This window comes from Anolis sagrei, chromosome X (genome assembly GCF_037176765.1).
Source record: "Anolis sagrei isolate rAnoSag1 chromosome X, rAnoSag1.mat, whole genome shotgun sequence".
Taxonomy (NCBI): domain Eukaryota; kingdom Metazoa; phylum Chordata; class Lepidosauria; order Squamata; family Dactyloidae; genus Anolis; species Anolis sagrei.
This window is the reverse complement of record NC_090034.1, coordinates 42,629,842-42,649,878: the sequence shown is the minus strand read 5'-3', so window position 1 is coordinate 42,649,878 and position 20,037 is coordinate 42,629,842. Positions and strand designations below refer to the sequence as shown.

Here is a 20,037-nt window from a genome sequence, read left to right as displayed (position 1 = left end):
TGGGGGAGAAGGTGGGCCGGAAGTCAGCCCTCCGCCCCGCCTCTCCCTCGGCTTCCCGGAGGCTTCGTGGCCCTCTGCGCCGGCCCGCGAGGGAAGAAGCATGCCCAAGGCGGCGTGAAGGCCTCGTCCCCTCATGGTGCAGTTGCTGGGCCTGGTGTGGCGGAGGCTGCTGCGCAAGCGCTGGGTCCTGGGTGTCGTCTTCGGCCTCTCGCTCGTCTACTTCCTCAGCAGCACCTTCAAACAGGTCAGGCCGGGACGGGCCCCATTGATGGATGGATGGATTGATTGATTGATTGAAAACTTTTCTGTCCCGATCTTCTCCACCTCTGCAGAGGGACTCAGACCGGCTAACAGCAAAGATTCAATGCTAACACTGAAAATCTAAAACATAATACACAACATTAAGTTACCAATTACATTACATAAAATTACATAAAAGCCATTCGCCAGGATAAAATCGTGTCCAACTCAGTCCGTATGTCCAGTCCATATATTGTGATCAGTACCATTGGTCGATTGCCGGTCTCAGACATCATTCCGCAAAAGCTTTGTTGCACAGCCAGGTTTTCACTAGCTTCCTAAAGGTCAGGAGGGAGGGGGCAGATCTAATTTCATTTGGGAGGGAATTCCATAGCCGAGGGGCCACCACAGAAAAGGCCCTGTCTCTCATCCCCACCGGACGCGCCTGCGAAGGTGGTGGGACCGAGAGCAGGGCCTCCCCAGACAATCTTAACACTCTTGATGGTTTATAGGGGAGAATACGTTCGGACAGGTAAACTGGGCTGGAACTGTATAGGGTTTTATACGTTAAAACCAGCACTTTGAATTGTGCTCAGAAACTAATTGGCAGCCAGTGGAGCTGGCACAAGTGAGTTGTACCCTCCCTGTACCCCGCCCCTGTTACTAACCTGGCTGCCGAGCGTTGGACTAATTGCAGCTTCCGGGCAGTCTTCATAGGCAACTGCACGTAGAGAGCATTGCAGTAGTCTATACGGGATGTAACCAGAGTGTGGACCACCGTAGCCAAATCCGACTTCCCAAGGTAAAGGGGCAGCTGGTGCACCTGCTTTAACTGTGCAAAAGCTCTCCCGGCCACTGCTGAAACCTGGGGTATCAGGCTCAGCAATGAGTCCAGGATCACTCCCAAGCTGAAAACCTGCGCCTTCAGGGGGAGTGTAACCCCGTCAAGCACAGGCTGTAACCCTATACCCTGTTCGGCCTTACGACTGACCAGGAGTACCTCTGTCGTGTCTGGATTTAGTTTCAATTTGTTTGCCCTCATCCAGTCCGTTACAGCAGCCAAGCACCGGTTCAGGACTTGAACAGCCTCCTTAGTAGCAGGTGGGAAGGAGTGACAGAGTTAGACATCATCTGCATACAGGTGACACCGTACCCCGAAACTCTGGATGATCTCCCCCAACGGCTTCAAAGGATGGCTCAGCTTGGAGCACCGGAAGTGCTTTCACCCCCTCCCTCTGCCCTGACCCCTCGGTGACCCCCTGTACCCTGACCAGTTCAGGCAGGGAGGTGAAGCCAGCCTTCATCTGGAGTACATGAGCAATGTTGACCGGGCCTATGGTATCAACTCATACTCTTAGAGAGGTTTTTCCATCTTCTTCTCCTTCTCTTCTTTTTCCAGCTCTCCTCCTCCTCCTCCTAAATCTTATTGTCCTTGTAGTCTGAGGATGATGGTCCTCCAAGTCTAGTGTTTGGCAGTGGATTCATTCTTGATCTGCATGTTCTCCTGCAGTGAGGACATTGGTTTCCAGGTGGAAGGCGTCCCGGTCAGGGTTGGCATGACGTGCCTTCCTCTTGGCACCTTTCTCCCTTTCTCCCTCCATTCGTGCCTCTTCAAACTCCGCAGCACTGCTGGTCACAGCTGACCTCCAGTTAGAGCACTCAAGGGCCAGGGCTTCCCAGTTCTCAGTGTCTATGCCACAGTTTTTAAGGTTGGCTTTCAGCCCATCTTTGAATCTCATTTCCTGTCCACCAACATTCTGTTTTCCGTTCTTGAGTTCGGAGTAGAGCAACTGCTTTTGGAGACAGTGGTCGGGTATCTGGACAAGTGCCCCATCCAGCGGAGTTGATGGTGAAGGACCATAGCTTCAATGCTGGTGGTCTTTGCTTCTTCCAACACGCTGACATTTGTCCGCTTGTCTTCCCAAGAGATTTGCAGGATTTTTCAGAGGCAACGGTGATGGAATCGTTATAGGAGTTGCATGTGATGACTGTAGAACGTCCATGTCTCGCAGGTGTATAGCAGGGTTGGGAGGATAATAGCTTTATAAACAAGCACCTTCGTATCCCTACGGATCTCCTGGTCGTCAAACACTCTGTGCTTCATTTGGAAAAATGCTGCACTCGCAGAGCTCAGGCGGTGTTGTATTTCAGTGTCAATGTTGACTTTTCTGGAGGGGTGACTGCCAAGGTAGCAGAAATGGTCAACATGTTCTAATGTTACACCATTAAGCTGTATCTCTGGCATTGGAGAGGGATTGGCTGGTGACTGCTGGAAGAGTACTTTGGTTTTCCCGATGTTCAGTGACAGGTCAAGCTTCTTGTATGCTTCTGCGAAGGTGTTTAGAGTGGCTTGTAGGTCTTCTGAATGCGCACAGATGACATTGTCATCAGCATATTGGAGTTCTGTAACAGATGTTGTTGTAACCTTGGTTTTGGCTTTCAGTCTGCTGAAGGTAAATAGCTTGCCATCTGTCCGATAGATGATATCCACTCTGGTGGGAAGCTTCCCATCAACAAGATGAACTATCATAGCGATGAAGATGGAAAATAAGGTTGAGGCAATAACACATCCCTGTTTGACACCTGATGGAAGAGCACTTTGGTTTTCTTGATGTTCAATGACAAGCCGAGCTTCCCGCAGAGTTGATGGTGCAGCAGCATTGCTTCAGTGCTGGTGGTCTTTAATAATAATAATAGTAATAATTTATATAAATAAAAATGTAATGTTCGTTTGTGCTACCATCAGAACTCAAAAACCACTGGGGGAATTGACACCAAATTTGGACACAAGACATCTAACAGTCCAATTTATGTCCTCCACTCAAAAAAAAACCCCCAAAGAAACAGCAGAAACCCCGAAAATCCACACAAGGGAAGAGCAGCCATTACAGCACTGAGAGCCAAGCGTGTGTGCACGCACGGCCATACAAATAGAACTGGCACAGCGAGCGGCACCCAGCTCCCTCCCTCACCGCGGCCAGATGCGGCCCACGCGGCCTGGCTAAGCCTCGTGCAAAGCCCCTCGCTGCTTGCATCAGCGGCGTTTCTCTTTCTCCCCACGGAGCGACTTTGGCTGGGGTTGCACCGGGCCAGGCTTCTCCCTCCCTCCTTCCTTCCTTCCCCTTGCCCCTTTCTCTCCCCTTCCTTCCTTCCCTCCCTTCCCCTCCCTCCTTCCCTCCCTTCCTTTCCTTCTTCCTTCCTTCTGTCCTGTGTGGGAGGGAGAAGCCTCCCGGGAAGCCACCAGGGAAGCCAGCGTTGCCTGGCCACGCCCACCCGGTGCCGCCTCTGCCGCCAAGAACGCACACCCCCCTCTTCGCCATCAGGGATCTTCTGCTGCACTCTCTGCGCTCTGCGGCCACGAGGCCCCTCCTGCTCCATTCCCAGCCGAGAACAAGCGATGAAAAGGTTTGGCCCAATTCTATCATTGATGGGGTTCAGAATGCTCTGTGATTGTAGGTGAACTACAAATCCCAGCAACTACAACTCCCAAATGTCAAGATTATATTTCCCCCATACTCCACCAGTGTTCACATTTGGGCATATGTAATATTCGTGCCAAGTTTGGTCCAGATCCAACATTGTTTGAGTCCACAGTGATCTTTGGATGTAGGTGAACTACAACTCTAAAACCAAAGGACACTGCCCACCAAACCCTTCCAGTATTTTCTGTTGGTCATGGGAGAACCGTGTGCCCAGTTTGGTTCAATTCCATCGTTGGTGGGGTTCAGAATGTTCTTTGATTATAGGTAAACTATAAATCCCAGCAACTACAACTCCCAAATGACAACATCAATTTTTTTGAGTGAAGGACATACATTGGGTTGTTAGGTGTCTAGTGGTTTTTGAGTTCTGTTAATCCCACAAACGAACATTACATTTTTATTATATAGATTTGTTTCCTATATTTATACCCTGCCCTTCTCCCCCTGAAAGGGGACTCATGCTTACATATTCCAAAAACCACTTTCAAAACGACAGAAAATAGATTTTCTCCTCTCCTCACCAGCTTCATTCTCCCTTATTAAATCTACAGTGTAGATGCACCCAAAGTCAACCCTTCCACACTGCTATGTAAAATCCAGATTATCTACTTAGGACTGGATTATATGGCAGTGTAGACACATGCACACACACGCACGCGCGCATTCAAACACACACATGATTTGGATGGATGATGGATCACTGGTTGGTGATACACAGACACACACACACACATATATAACAATATTTCATATATTATATATATATATTTCTATATAATATATACATATATTATATTATTTTTATATATACTACTATATAATATTATGTTGCTACTATATATGACTATATTAAATTGACTCATAGAATAGAGTTAGAAGGGACTCTACCATGGTATTGGGGGAGAACAGACAGGAAGGAAGGAGAGAAGGAAGGAAGGAAAGAGATACCGAAAGAAGGAAAAAGAGAAAATAGGAAAGAAAAAGGAAAGGAAAAGCAGGAAAGAGATAAAGAAGGAAGGAAGGAGAAAAGGAAATAAAAAGGGAAAGAAGGACGGAAACAGGGAGGGAAGAAAGGAGACAAAGAAGTAGAGAAGGGGAGGGAAGGAACGAAAGAGAGAAGGAAGGATGAAACCAAAGAGCGAAAGAAGGAATGAAAGAAAGAGGTAGAGAAGGAAGAAAGGAGAGAAAGGGGAATTGGAAGAAAAAGAGGGAAGGAATAGGTAGGTACCTCTTTTTCATAATAGTTCAGATATCTACCTCTACTTCGAAATTTCTTACTATAGGCCACAGCAATGCGTGGCAGGGCACAGCTAATAATAATAATAATAACAATAATAATATAGCAGGGTTGAGAGGACAATGGCTTTATAAACAAGCACCTTGGTCTCCCTATGGATGTCCCATTCCTCAAACACTCTGCTTCATTTGGAAAATGCTGCACTTGCAGAGCGCAGGCGGTGTTGTATTTCAGTGTCAATGTTGACTTTTTTGGAGAGGTGGCTGCCAAGGGAGCGGAACTGGTCAACGTTTTCTAATGTTACACCATTAAACTGTATTTCTGGCCTTGCAGAGGGTTTGGCTGGTGACTGCTGGAAGAGCACATTGGTTTTCTCGATGTCCAATGACATCAATGATGTTCAAAGAAATGTTCTCCTCCTAAATCTTATTACTATCCTCCTCTTTCTCCTCCTAAACCTCCTTCTTCTCCTTCTGTTTCCCCATCTTCTTTTTCTCCTCTTAAACCTTCTTAAACTTCTCCATCTTTACTGCTTCTCTTTCTCCATCTCTCCTTTTCCCCTTCTTCTCTTTCTCCTCCTAAACCTTCTTATTCTTTCTCCATCTCCTTTCCTTCTCCTCCTTTCTCAATTTGTCCTCTTCCATCTCTCCTTATTCTCCTTAAATAAGACACGGACCCACAAGAGCCAGAAAAATAGTACAGGTCAATGACTGGCTTAGAAAATGGTGTCAGGAGGAACGCTCGACCATGGCCTGCTATTCCAGGAGGATGGCCTACTGGCAAGGGATGGGGTGCATCTCACACAAGTAGGAAAACACCTTTTTGCTCACAGACTCGCAAACCTCATTAGACGCACTTTAAACTAGGTCCACCGGGGGAGGGGGACAACAGCCTTGCGAACACTACTTTACCCATAATGTCTGGGAATCGCCAGAAGGCTAAACGGAGGGCTGCACAAACACAACAAGGACCAAGTACCAAACGCACAATAATCCCAATTAAACAGCTCAAGGGAAGATCCCAGGGGCTCACATGTCTTTACACTAATGCACAGAGCATGGGAAATAAACAAGATGAACTCCAACTTCTAGCACTACACCACAAATATGATATCATAGCCATCACTGAAACCTGGTGGGATGACTCCTATCGCTGGAATGTAGATATCGAGGGGTATAACCTCTTTCACAGAAACCGAACAAAGGGGAGAGGAGGCGGAGTAGCCTTATATGTCAAAAACTCTTATGCGGCAGAAGAAATTCAAGACAGCAATCTGGGAAACCAGCTTGAAATCATCTGGATAAGAATCAAGGGAACTGGGACTCAAAAAGATGTCGTTGTAGGCGTCTACTACAGACCCCCAAGCCAGGAGGAAGATCTTGATGAAGTCTTCTGCCAACAGTTGACCAAACAGGCACAGAAAAGAGATGTAGTAGTCATGGGCGATTTCAACTATCCTGATATTTGCTGGAAAACAAACTCGGCCAAGAGTACAAGGTCCAACAAATTCCTCGCTTGCCTTGCAGACAATTTCATGGTCCAAAAGGTAGAAGAGGCAACAAGGGGATTGGCTACTCTTGATCTCATCCTAACAAATGCGGAGGACCTGATCGATGCGGTCGAAGTGGTAGGATCCTTAGGGGCAAGTGACCATGTGCTCCTGCAATTTGAGGTACAAAGGAAGGCCGAAACTAAGACAAGTCAAACCCGCATTTTGGACTTTAGGAGAGCTGACTTCCAAAAAATGAAGGAAACGCTGAGCAGCATTCAGTGGACACAGATACTAAAAGACAAGGGAGCTACGGATGGATGGGAATTTCTCAAGAGTGAAATACTCAAGGCGCAATTGCAAACCGTGCCAACAAAAAGAAAAAATAGGACAAGTGCAAAGAAGCCAGAATGGATGTCCAAAGAACTTCTAACTGTGCTAAGACACAAAAGAGACATGCACAAGAAGTGGAAAAAGGGAGAAATCACCAAAGAAGAATTCAAACAAATAGCCAACACCTGTAGGGAAAAGGTCCGCAAAGCTAAAGCAAAAAACGAGCTCAGACTTGCCAGGGACATTAAAAACAATAAAAAGGGCTTCTATTCTTATGTCAGTAGAAAAAGGAAAAACAAGGAGGCGATAGGACCTCTTCGAGGAGAAGATGGGGCAATGCTGACAGGGGACAGGGAAAAGGCAGAACTACTTAATGCCTTCTTTGCCTCGGTCTTCTCACAAAAAGAGAGTCTTCAACCTCAGCAAGATGGAGTGGATGAGGGATTGGAGGACATCCAACCCCAAATTGGGAAAGAAGTCGTCCAGGAATACCTGGCCGCTCTTAATGAGTTCAAGTCCCCAGGGCCAGATCAACTACACCCAAGAGTACTGAAGGAACTAGCGGAAGTCATTTCGGAACCATTGGCAACCATCTTCGAGAGTTCTTGGAGAACGGGAGAAGTTCCAGCAGATTGGAGGAGGGCCAATGTGGTCCCAATCTTCAAGAAGGGAAAAAAGGACGACCCAAACAACTATCGTCCGGTCAGCCTCACGTCGATACCGGGCAAGATTCTGGAAAAGATTGTTAAGGAAGCGGTCTGCAAACACTTAGAAACAAATGCAGTCATCGCTAATACTCAACATGGATTTATCAAAAACAAGTCATGCCAGACTAATCTGATCTCTTTCTTCGACAGAGCTACAAGCTGGGTAGATGCGGGGAATGCCGTGGATGTGGCGTACCTGGATTTCAGTAAGGCCTTCGACAAGGTCCCCCATGACCTTCTGGCAAGGAAACTAGTCCAATGTGGGCTAGGCAAAACTACGGTGAGGTGGATCTGTAATTGGTTAAGTGGACGAACACAGAGAGTGCTCACTAATGCTTCCTCTTCATCTTGGAAAGAAGTGACAAGTGGAGTGCCGCAGGGTTCCGTCCTGGGCCCGGTCCTGTTCAACATCTTTATTAATGACTTAGATGAAGGGCTAGAAGGCATGATCATCAAGTTTGCAGACGACACCAAATTGGGAGGGATAGCCAATAGTCCAGAGGACAGGAGCAGAATTCAAAACGATCTTGACAGATTAGAGAGATGGGCCAAAACTAACAAAATGAAGTTCAACAGTGACAAATGCAAGATACTCCACTTTGGCAGAAAAAATGAAATGCAAAGATACAGAATGGGGGACGCCTGGCTCGAGAGCAGTACGTGTGAAAAAGATCTTGGAGTCCTCGTGGACAACAAGTTAAACATGAGCCAACAATGTGATGTGGCGGCAAAAAAAGCCAATGGGATTTTGGCCTGCATCAATAGGAGCATAGTGTCTAGATCTAAGGAAGTAATGCTACCCCTCTATTCTGCTTTGGTTAGACCACATCTGGAATATTGTGTCCAATTCTGGGCACCACAATTCAAGAGAGATATTGACAAGCTGGAATGTGTCCAGAGGAGGGCGACTAAAATGATCAAGGGTCTGGAGAACAAGCCCTATGAGGAGCGGCTTAGGGAACTGGGCATGTTTAGCCTGAAGAAGAGAAGGCTGAGAGGAGATATGATAGCCATGTATAAATATGTGAGAGGAAGCCACAGGGAGGAGGGAGCAAGCTTGTTTTCTGCTTCCTTGGAGACTAGGACGCGGAACAATGGCTTCAAACTACAAGAGAGGAGATTCCATCTGAACATTAGGAAGAACTTCCTGACTGTGAGAGCCGTTCAGCAGTGAAACTCTCTGCCCCGGAGTGTGGTGGAGGCTCCTTCTTTGGAAGCTTTTAAGCAGAGGCTGGATGGCCATTTGTCAGGGGTGATTTGAATGCAATATTCCTGCTTCTTGGCAGGGGGTTGGACTGGATGGCCCATGAGGTCTCTTCCAACTCTTTGATTCTATGATTCTATGATTCTATTCTCTTCCTCCTCTTTCTCATAATTCTGCTCTTCCTCCATCTCGTCCACTTTCTTCTCTGCTTTCTCCATCTCACCTTCTCCTTAAATCTTCTTTACTATTCTCCTCTTTCTCCTTCTAAACCTTCTTATCCTTCTCTTTCTCCATCTCTCCTTCTTCTCCCAAATCTTATTCTCTCTTTCTCCTCCTAAACCTTCTTCTTATACTTCTCCTCTTTCTCCATCTCTCCTTCTCCCCTTCTTCTCTTTCTCCTCCTAAACCTTCTTATCCTTCTCCTTTCTCCATCTCTCCTCCTCCATCTCTTCTTTCTCAATCTCTCCTTCTTCTCCTTAAACCTTCTTATCCTTCTCTTTCTCCTTCTCCCCTTCTCCCCTTTCTCCTCTTAAACCTTCTTACCCTCCTCCTTTCTCCATTTCTCAGTCTACTCCTTCCTCCTCCTACTCTTCTTCTCCTCCTTCCCAAGAGAGCCCTCTCGAGACCTTCCAAGATAGAGCTGGATTTCATCAGGACCCAGAGTAACTTCCCTAGCTTAAAATGGAGTTCTCCCAATAATGCTAGATTCTTTTTTCAATCACTGCTTGCTGTTTTTGTTTCTTAAATCAAGACCTCCAGCCACTGAATACATGCTAATAGGGCCCAGCACACTGTACACACCCTTCACAGGATGAACGTCCCTTCTCTACAAATTCAAAAGGCTCCAAAAGCCGCAGTTTGTGACTTCTTTGCATTCTGATGGCTGAGTGTCCACAAAGTGCCTTCCATTCCTCCCTTGGCCTTCCAAGATGTTGCTGAGTTAGATAAGGGCCTTGAGTAACTCAGTCAGTTTATGTCTTACACTGCTGTTTTGTTGCAGGAAGACCGAGTACTATGGGACCGAAATATCCCCCAGGCGCAAGACGAAGACCATCCCATTGCATGGAAAGTCCAGTTCAGTCCAGGGAACGGCAGTCAGCAGGGGAACCAGTGTCGAAACTCAGTCCAAGGGAAACTGCTGATCACGGATGAGCTAGGTAAATCTCTTCATTCAGTGCCTGGGTGGTGCATTGGTTAGAGCAGACTTTCCTCAATCTGGATTACCTAAAACAAATTGAGGTCCATCTACACTGCCATATTTTTTTCATATCAGAAGCGACTTGAGAAACTGCAAAGCTTTTTTGGTGTGAGAGAATTGGCTGTCTGCAAGGATGTTGTCCACGGACACCCAGATGTGTTACCATCCTGTGGGAGGCTTCTCTCTTGTCTGTCAGCTCCCACATGAGACGCTGGGCTCACCCCACTCCCCGGATTCAAACCTCCGACCTTTTGGTCAGTCGTCCTGCCATTATAAGGGTTTAACCCATTGCACCACCAGCTCCTACACTGCCATAGAATGCAGTTTGAAACTATGTTATATGGCAGTGTAGATGGGACCCTAGTCATTGTGGGTAACACTTGGGAGTTGGTTCTGTAGTCCAAAAGGACAGCACTAGGAAGTTCCAAAGCAGAGAACATCCAGGGAGTGCAAAACTATGATTGCAGAGACACAGATTTCCTATTCAGTCATGAAGCTTGCTGACTGACCTGGGTTAGTTACAATTCAAAGTCTTTGGGAACATTTTTACAAGACTTCTCCTTCTGATAGAATTGAAATCTCCTAAAGGTTGTTTTAAATCAACACACACACTTTGTGATTCTCTCTACATACACTGCCATAGATACTTTCCATGACGAGAGCCTACCTTTTACCACTATACCACTTCATCCACTCTGTGAATATGCAGGGCTTGTCAACCACCCCCCTTCTCTGCTGTTACATCTTTGGTGTTTTTTTCTTGTAGGCTATATCTGTGAACGGAAGGACGTGTTGGTGAACGGCTGTTGTAACGTCGATGCACCCGGCACGAAGCTGTACAGCTGCGATAGCTGCCTGTCAAATGGCTGTTGCAGTGTGTACGAGGCCTGCGTTTCCTGCTGCCTACAGCCAAACAAGGTAAAGAGGCCTTCATTGTAATGTGGGCTATTTCGGAAGTATGCCCTCCCTACTTCTCAAAGTTCTGTATTTTTATATACTTTGGAGTCTACTTCTTTGCCTAGTTTTGCTGTACTTCAATCAACAACCGCAGATGGTGTTTACTATTAACGGAAGTGATAAAAAATCCCATTACTGAATAATAACCAATAGTGGAAATAAACAAGAGGCAGGGTTCCACCAAACGGCACATTCACATTAATTATATTAGGAAAAGCATTCCTGTTTATCCTGGCAGCAGGGTTTTTTTTTTTTTAAGAGATCAGTTATTTGTAATGCATGTGCTTTTAGAACTTATGAATGTTGATGCCCTGTATATTGCTGCAAAGTGCTCTATTCTAAATTGTAATTTTGTAAATGTGGACCTTCTTTCCACTAAATGCAACAAAGGAAGGACACAACACAAACATTATTATAAGTTACCAAATTTAGTTTACAAAATCAGTTTGAAGCAGAAAACTTTGATTAGAACTCTACCTCAATACGTAAGGAATTCTGTTGACAATAACATAGAACAGAGTTTCTCAAACTGTGCTCCTCCAGATGTTTTGGAGTTCAGCTCCCACAATTCCTAATATCTGGTAAGATGGTTGGTATTTCTGGAAGCTGAAGTCCAAAACACTTGGAGAAGCACAGTAAATACTACAGCATATTCCAGTGAACCACCCCAGTGTGTACATGGCATGTCAGTAGTGCTTTGGAAGAACTGGAATAAAACACATGATTTGAGAGTATCATCATTCACAAAGCAGGAAAGTCTTAGCATAGTTGCTTCAACAGGTTGATCATGTTCACTAGTGCAGTAAAGTTGATTTGTGTTTGGAAGAAGGTAGTCTTGTTGTGTTTAATAGTCTTAGGTCCTGGTAAGAATGTATAGGATTTGCAGCTGCAATGTACAGATAGCATTGCCCCCCTAGATTCACTCTGTATGTTTGATTTAAAGTATTATTAGTATTATTAGTATTATTATTTGAAACACAACAAGATGAGTCCATAGCAGACACTCTGTTGAATTGGATCACACGTTGGACACTTCCCAAGTGTCTAGGACTGTGTGAGGTATCAGCGAATAATGTGTGCAGATCCCAGTAAGGTGGCCTTCTGCAGCTGGCAGATGGTAATTTTGTCAGCGCCGATTGTGTTTAAGTGCAGCCCAAGGTTTTTAGGCACTGCACCCAGTGTGCAGAATCACCACTGGGACCACCTTTACTGGCTTGTGCCAGAGTCTTTGCAGTTTGATTTTTAAATCCTCATATCATGTCAGCTTTTCCAGTTGTTTCTCTTCAATCCTACTGTCACCTGGGATTGCGACATCGACGATCCATACTTTGTTTTTAACACGATTGTGAGGTCAGGAGTATTATGCTCCAATACTCTGTCTGTCTGAATGTGGAGGTCTCAGAGGAGTTTGGCGTGTTCATTCTCTGTAACTTTTTCCGGCTTGTGATCCCACCAGTTCTTTGTCACAGGCAGATGGTATTTGTGGCACAAGTTCAAGTGAATCATCTGAGCAACGGTGCTATGCCTCTGCTTATAGTCTGTCTGCGCAATCTTCTTGCAGCAGCTGAGGATGTGATCTATTGTTACATCTGCTTCCTTGCAGAGTCTACATTTGGGATCTGTCGTCGACCTTTCAATTCTGGCTTTGATGGCATTGGTTCGAATGGCTTGTTCTTGGGCTGCCAGAATCAGGTCCTCCTTTGTCTCCTTTTTCAGAGTTCCATTTGTGAGCCACAGCCATGTTTTTTCTTTGTCAATTTGCCTCTCAATTTTTCCCAAGAATAGTCCATGGAGAGCCTTCTTTTGCCAGTTTTCTCTTCTGCTCTAAATTGTGTTTTTACGGTATCCGCTGTTTGTCTTTTGCACTTGAAGCAGTTTACTACTATTGACTTCCCTCAATGTTGGTTCTTGACTGCCTTTCACATAATCACATAATCACATAATGCATGTTTCTCTTCTTCTACCATTTGTTTCACTTGCAGAAGCCTTCTGCCTCCTGATTTTCTGGGCAGGTAAAGTCTGTCGACATCACTACGTGGGTGTAATGCGTAGTGGATTGTCATCGGTTTTCTTGTTTTTCTGTCCAGATCATACAGCTCTACTTGTGTCCAGTTCACAATTCCAGCAGTGTATCTAATGACAGGGATGGCCCAGGTATTGAGAGCCTTGATCGTATTTCTGCCATTTAATTTGCTCTTCAAAACCCTTTCTGATTCTTTTGATATGTTCTTTGCTGACCACATTTTTCACTTGCCCATGCTTGATATTGTCCAACTGTAGTATGCCCAGATATTTATAGGCTTCAGGCTGATTGCACTTTATGGTTTGTCCGTTTAGCATCTCTATGCCCTCGCTTTGTGTAATTTTCCCTTTCTTTAATGCCACTGTGGCACATTTGTCTAGGCCGAACTCCATACTGATGTCAGTGCTAAAGATTCTGACTGTGTTGGTCAGTGACTCGATTTCAATTTCCAACTTTCCGTAAAGCTTTAGATCATCCATGTACAGCAAGTGAGAGATTTTTGGTGATTTTTGATTATTATTATTATTATTATACTAGCCGTCCCCTGCCACGCATTGCTGTGGCCCACATGAGGGTTCTGGATGGGAGGTTTGGCCCAATTCTATTGTTGGTGGGGTTCAGAATGCTCTGTGATTGTAGGTGAACTATAAATCCCAGCAACTACAACTCCCAAATGTCAAGATTCTATTTTCCCCAAACTCCACCAGTGTTCACATTTGGGCATATTGAGTATTCATGTAGAGTTTGGTCCAGATCCATCATTCTTTGAGTCCACAGTGATCTCTGGATATAGGTGAACTACAACTCCCAAACTCAACATCAATACCCACCAACCCTTCTAGTGTTTTCTGTTGGTCATGAGAGTCCTGTATGCCACGTTTGGTTCAATTCCATCATTGGTGGAGTTCAGATGCTCTTTGATTGTAAGTGAACTATAAATTCCAGCAACTAAATGACAAAATCATTTTTTTTAGTGAAGGACATAAATTGGGTTGTTAGGTGTCTTGTGTCCAAATTTGGTGTCAATTCGTCCAGTGGTTTTTGAGTTCTGTTAATCCCACAAACGAACATTACATTTTTATTTATATAGATTTGCCACCCACCTCTCCTCACAGTTTGAGGTGGGATACAACACAGCTAAATACATAACCATAAAATACATCCCATAAATACATATATCAAAGTATGTAGTACAGGCAGTCCCCAAGTTACTAACACCCAAGTTACAAATGACCCATAGTTAAAATGGGAGTGAGACAACAGGAAGTGAGAGAAATCTACCCCTAGGAAAGGAAATTCATCCCTGAAAACTATTATTATGGGGGGAAAGGTGTATCAGCTGAAGCTTTCTCGCCAATCATTGTTTCCACAATATATTTTTTCAAAATCCAATTATCACAGGGACAGAAAGTGAGGGGGAATCTTTTAAACAGGGACACAGACAGCAAAACAAATGTCATATGAGTGTTAACTCTTTTCTATGCTAAATATATACATATTTTGGGTGGAGTTACACTGTACAAGGATTGAAATGCAATACTTCCTTGATCATAAAAAATTCCCCTACAAATGTGAATCCAGTGAGGTTGCATGGATCCAATGGTAAACACATCAAACAGAATAATGACAGTTACTTGATTTTGCGTTTGGATGATTCACAGACAGGAGTACATCTCTTTTGTTTACTTGGAACTAGCAGCAGCGAATATGTTCAACCTTAGCATTTGCTTGGAGAGTTTTTGTAGTGCGCCTTCATGTCCAGCTTTTCTTTCCTTGGCGGAATCAGCAACTGTTATTCCACTCAGAAAAATGCCTCAGAGTTTTACTTGCAGTAAACATTAAAGTACAAGAAGGATCCATCTGTGGTTCCAAGTTGTAAGTCTTAATCTATCCTCCAAATTTCCCTGCCTTTTAAGTCCAGCTATAATTTCTTGCTTTGAAACGCAGAAAGACACACAAGAGTTTACAATCTCTGTTTTGTGTCAGCAAACCTGCAATATCTTTGAATGAACATTTTGAATAGAGGATATGGGGTAACTATTTTAACAGTATATGCAGGGGAAACTGCTTCAAGCCAATGCAAGATATGTATGGGTGCGCCTTACCATCCATCTTGCTGTTTTGTAACCATCAGAAATATCTGTTTTATTCAGCAGCAGGTTCTGGAAAATTTCCTGAATCAAGCTGGACCTAGAGATTTTTAGAGAGAAGATATCTCTAGGCTCTCCAACGCAAGTCTATGTTACAAAATAATTGAAAATATTGTGTATGAAACAAAGTTTGTGTACCTCAGAAAACAAATGCACCACTATTTCAGCCCTCTTTATGTGGAGCTTTTTGGGTTTGGAAATTCTGGGATCTGGGGTCATGCAAGGAAGGGCCTTTTCTCTGTGGCTAGAACTTTCTGAGCATAGAAAACTAGGAATGTCAAGGAGCAGAACTACATTGCAGAACAAATGTAGTTTGACACTACTTGAACTGCCCTGGCTCATTGCAATGGAAAGATGGGGGTTGTAGTTTAGTGGGCGCAGAAGGCTAAAGACCTTGTAAATCTACATCGCCCAGGATTCCGTTGAACTGAGCCATTACATTAATGTTTTTATTAATATTGTGTTTCTATGATCCAGCCGGGGGTGCTGTGAAGCGTTTGGTTTTAATGGGTTTGAGCGTTGATTTTTCATAGTTTCAGTGTTGAATTCTACTGCAAAGTTTGCATGTTTCCTATGTTTTAAATGTCTGAGTTACAAATGGCTCATAGTTAAGAACAAGGGTGAGACAACGGGAAGTGAGAGACATCTCCCCCTTGGAAAGAAAGGAAAATTCGCTCCTGAAAGAGTAGTTATCATAAGGGAAAGGGGTCTCCACGGAATCTTTCTCACTAATCCTTGTTTCAATAATGAGCCACATTTTTCAAAATCCAATTCTCATCGGGACTGAAAGTGAGGTGAAATCTTCTGAACAGGGGCACAGGAAGCAAAACAAACACCACCGAGGTGTTAACCCTTCCTTATGCTATCTAAAGCTCTCTCTGTGTGTGTGTGTGTATGGCCGGAGTTACACTTAAAAATGTACCTGTTCTGACTTAGATACAATTTCAACCTAAGAACAAACCTACAGAACCCATCTTGTTTGTAACTTGGGGACAGCCTGCACAAGGATTAAAATGCAATACTTCCTTGGTCATCCAAAATTTCCCCAACAAATGTGAATCCAGTGAGAAGTTGCACAGATCTAATGAGAAGTCTATGCTACCCCACTGGTAAACACATCAAACAGAATAATGACAGTTGCTTGATTTTGCATTGGAATGATTCACAGATAGGAGTACATTTTTTTTGTTTATTTGGAACCAGCAGCAGCGAATATGTTCAACCTTAGCATTTGCTTGGAGAGTTGTTTTTGTTGTTTGCCTTCATGTCCAACTTTTCTTTCCTTGGCGCAATCAGCAACTGTTATTCCACTCAGAAAAATGCCTCACAGTTTTTTTTTTACTTGCAGTAAACATTAAAGTACAAAAAGGGTCCATCTGTGGTTCCAAGTTGTAAGTTTTAATCTATCCTCCAAATTTTCCTGCTTTTAAGCCCAATTGTAACTTCTCACTTTGAAACGCAGAAAGATTATACAAGAGTTTACAATCTCTGTTTTGTGTCAGCAAATCTGTGATATCTTTGAATGAACATTTTGAATAGAGGCTATAGGATAACTATTTCAACAGTATATGCAGGGGAAACTGCTTAAAGCCAATGCAATTTGTGAGCTGCTCAGAGTCCCCCTCAGGGTGAGATAGAGCAGGATAGTAAATAAATAAATATGGGCACACCTTCCCATCTATCTTGTCTTTTTGTAACCATCAGAAATGGCTGTTTTATTCAGCAACAGGTTCTGGAAAATTTTCTGAATCGAGCGGCAGTGGCATTCCGGAACCTTTTCCTATCTGTCGAGGATCATTTTGAGCTGTGTCTGGCGAAATGCAGGACCTCATCCCAGGTGAGAAGAGAGCGACCTTTGGTGGCAGGAAGCAGACAAATAGGTCTCTGGTTAACATATCACGGTTAGAAATTAGTAACATATAGCCATCTACTGCATGTAGTTTCCCTGCCTCTTTTGTGACTACTGCCCAGCAAACATGCTTCCAAAGGCAGTTATAGCTTTCTTATCCATGTTAATGTGCTTCCAAAATTTGGCAGTATGGTCACAACTTCCAACAGTATGTAGTCTGCAGTGAGTGCGGGAGGTTTTTGGGAACTTCTCTTTCCCTGTTGTAAGTGCTAAGAATATTTCCATGGGTTTGAATACGGGAGAATCCTTGGTACCAGAGTCACAGCTGGCAGTACTTACCTAAGTAAGGAGGATTTGTACATATAAGATAGGCTTTCTGGTTGGGAAGCTACTGAAGCATGTGATGAAGAACTGCTCCACCTAGTGGTGTGTCCAGGTTTTGGACTTCAGCTCCCAGAATTCCTGGCCATCGGGCAAGCTGGCTAGGGCTTCTGGGAATTGGAGGGCCACAGATTGGATACCGCTTATTTAAATCGAAAGGGAGAAAATAAAGGGGAGGCTATTGAGATAATGAAAAAAATTACCAGAAATTTTAATTTTAGTCACATGATTACACAAGAATGGACAATTTCAACAGAAAGGAGGAAACTATGAAAATGAACACCATCTGGCTACCAGTATTAAAAAAAACTGTAAACTCAGGACAGTAAATAGAGAACAACACTAAAGAAACAGGGAATTCCAGATAGGAAACAATCAGGGCCAGCTAACACCTCCCAACAAAGGATTCCCCCAGGCAGGAAGCAGCCAGGTTTTGAAGCTGCAAGTCTACTCAGTGCTAATCAAGCTGGCCGATTGCAACATTCACACTTGCCTCCAACAGCCAAGAGTTCTTTCTCCCACTCTGGACAGTGTTCCACAGATATATAAACCCTACTTGCCTAGTTTCCAACAGACCTTACAACCTCTGAGGATGCCTACCATAGAGGTGGGTGAAATGTCAGGAGAGAATGCCATACAGCCTGGAAAACTCACAGCAACCCAGTGATTCCGGGCATGAAAGCCTTCAACAACACAGTAGTTACATTGTTTCTCATGGTTATGTATTAATTTTAAATATATTGGTTTGTCTTTAGCAGAAGCTGAAATGCAATTAAGTAGAAATAAGACATGTACCACTAATACCGTATTTCTTCAATCGTAAAACTCATCCTAATTTTAGTACCACCATCATCAAAAATGCATGCGATTCTAAGGTGTACCCCAGTTTAGATATTTTTCTATAGGGAAAAAGTGAGTCTTAGAATTGAAGAAATAAGGTAGTTTGGTAGTTGTATTTGCTTGAGGAATAAAGTTGGTTATGTTGTTTTTTTTTAAAGTGGGGGGAGTAGTCTTTTTCTTAAACATGAAAACTGTTTCATTTTGTCTGCATCTCCCTTGTTGCCCTTAACTTAGTATGAAAGGCTTGTGCTCTACTATTGAGCCATGCTGTAGTTTCCCGTGTGCTTGGCCTTCCCTACAATATTTCCTCTTTCTCTCCTGTCCAGAGCGTCCAGCACGAAAATACCTATCGGAACCCAATTGCCAAATATTGCTATGGGGAGTACCCTCCTGATCTCTTGTCTGTGTGAACCAGTTGAGCAAACTGGGACCAGCATGAGAGAACTGGACTGGAGTCAGCAGCAAAAGGAAGAGCAACGTTGCAGCTACTTAGACTAGTGCATTTGCTTGAACTTGCTTTGTACTTTCACCTCATGGAAGAGCTTTCATCTCCCTTCTGTTGTAAAATGGAACCAAGATACCAGATATCTCCCAACCATTGGGCACAAACTTTGCATCCCAGATCTGGTCAGTCAAGCTCCATGTTAAAAGACAGGTGTAGAAGTTACACATATATATCTGTGGCTCATGGCCTATTTTGGACTGGTGGACAAATGAAGCTTAGAAGAAAGACTGTAGACGCCCCACAGAGTGGGAGAAGAATGCTCTGAAGACATTAGTCTTTTGTAAATATTATTTATTGGAATCAAGCAGACAGTATTGGCTCTAGATGTATTTGATGTAGTTCCTGAAGCTGGTATCTGAAGAGTGTCAGCATTGGTGTAAGTAAACAGAGAAAGCATTTATTTGAGACTAGCGGTCCCCTGCCACGCGTTGCTGTGGCCCACATGGGGGTTCTGGGTGGGAGGTTTGGCCCAATTCTATCGTTGGTGGGGTTCAGAATGCTCTGTGATTGTAGGTGAACTATAAATCCCAGCAACTACAACTCCCAAATGTCAAGATTCTATTTCCCCCAAACTCCACCAGTGTTCACATTTGGGCATATTGAGTATTCGTGTAGAGTTTGGTCCAGATCCATCATTGTTTGAGTGCACACTGATCTCTGGATGTAGGTGAACTACAACTCCAAAACCAAAGGACACTGCCCACCAAACCCTTCCAGTATTTTCTGTTGGTCATGGGAAAACTGTGTCCCAAGTTTGGTTCAATTCCATCATTGGCGGGGTTCAAAATGCTCTTTGATTGTAGGTGAACTATAAATCCCAGCAACGACAACTCCGAAATGACAAAATCATTTTTTTTTTTAGTGAAGCCCATACATTGGGTTGTTAGGCGTCTTGTGTCCAAATTTGGTGTCAATTCGTCCATTGGTTTTTGAGTTCTGTTAATCCCACAAACGAACATTTCATTTTTATTTATATAGATTGGTTTTCAGGCTTGTTCAATTCAACAATATGTGTGCCCTAGCCTTGATTTGATTGCCAATGTTGCTGTGCAGGAAAGGAGGTCTTTCTACAAATCAGGACATCATAATTGGTTTTTATGGTATTGGCTGGGGATGGGCAAAGTATTTCATCAAAAAGTCTTCCCTGTAAATGCATTCTGTAAAATATTTATTGCGATATTTTTGCTGTTTCATGGTTTTTTGCCCCAAAATGGAGGACACAGGCCCGCCTTTCCAGCGTCATCTGTGCGGCCAATGACAATCGAGAAGCTGGGAAGGCCGAGCGCTGCCCCCTTTTGTGCCTTAGCCAATAGGAAGACCCTGAGCAGCTGCTTGAGACGCTACTTGCCGACGTGAGATTGTAAATATATATAGTGTCCCTACTTCACAGATTTTCACTTTTCACGGGTGGTCCTGGAACGTAACACCCGCAATTAAGTGAG

General features: G+C 44.0%; 1 protein-coding gene across 2 annotated transcripts; it reads left to right on the top strand.

Annotated features, from left to right (window-relative positions):
* The first annotated feature begins 48 nt into the window (after positions 1–48).
* SPRING1 (SREBF pathway regulator in golgi 1) lies at positions 49–19,774 on the top strand. Of its 2 annotated transcripts, XM_060785485.2 has the most exons (5): positions 49–244; positions 9,693–9,849; positions 10,657–10,808; positions 16,744–16,857; positions 18,417–19,774. In XM_060785485.2, exons 1-5 carry the CDS (start codon positions 134–136, stop codon positions 18,498–18,500), a joined length of 618 nt encoding a protein of 205 aa, XP_060641468.2. In that variant the 5' UTR covers positions 49–133; the 3' UTR covers positions 18,501–19,774. The 2 variants fall into 2 exon arrangements, with proteins under 2 accessions (XP_060641468.2, XP_067329351.1); XM_067473250.1 differs by lacking the exons at positions 16,744–16,857; positions 18,417–19,774 and adding an exon at positions 12,451–14,729.
* Positions 19,775–20,037: the final 263 nt, after the last annotated feature.

Excerpts from the sequence above, each read along its gene's own strand:
- SPRING1 (XM_067473250.1), top strand. The coding sequence starts at position 134 with ATGGTGCAGTTGCTGGGCCTGGTGTGGCGGAGGCTGCTGCGCAAGCGC. Across the intron at positions 245-9,692 it reads TCAGCAGCACCTTCAAACAG|GAAGACCGAGTACTATGGGA; the intron begins GTCAGGCCGGGA and ends GTTTTGTTGCAG. Across the intron at positions 9,850-10,656 it reads GCTGATCACGGATGAGCTAG|GCTATATCTGTGAACGGAAG; the intron begins GTAAATCTCTTC and ends TTTTTCTTGTAG.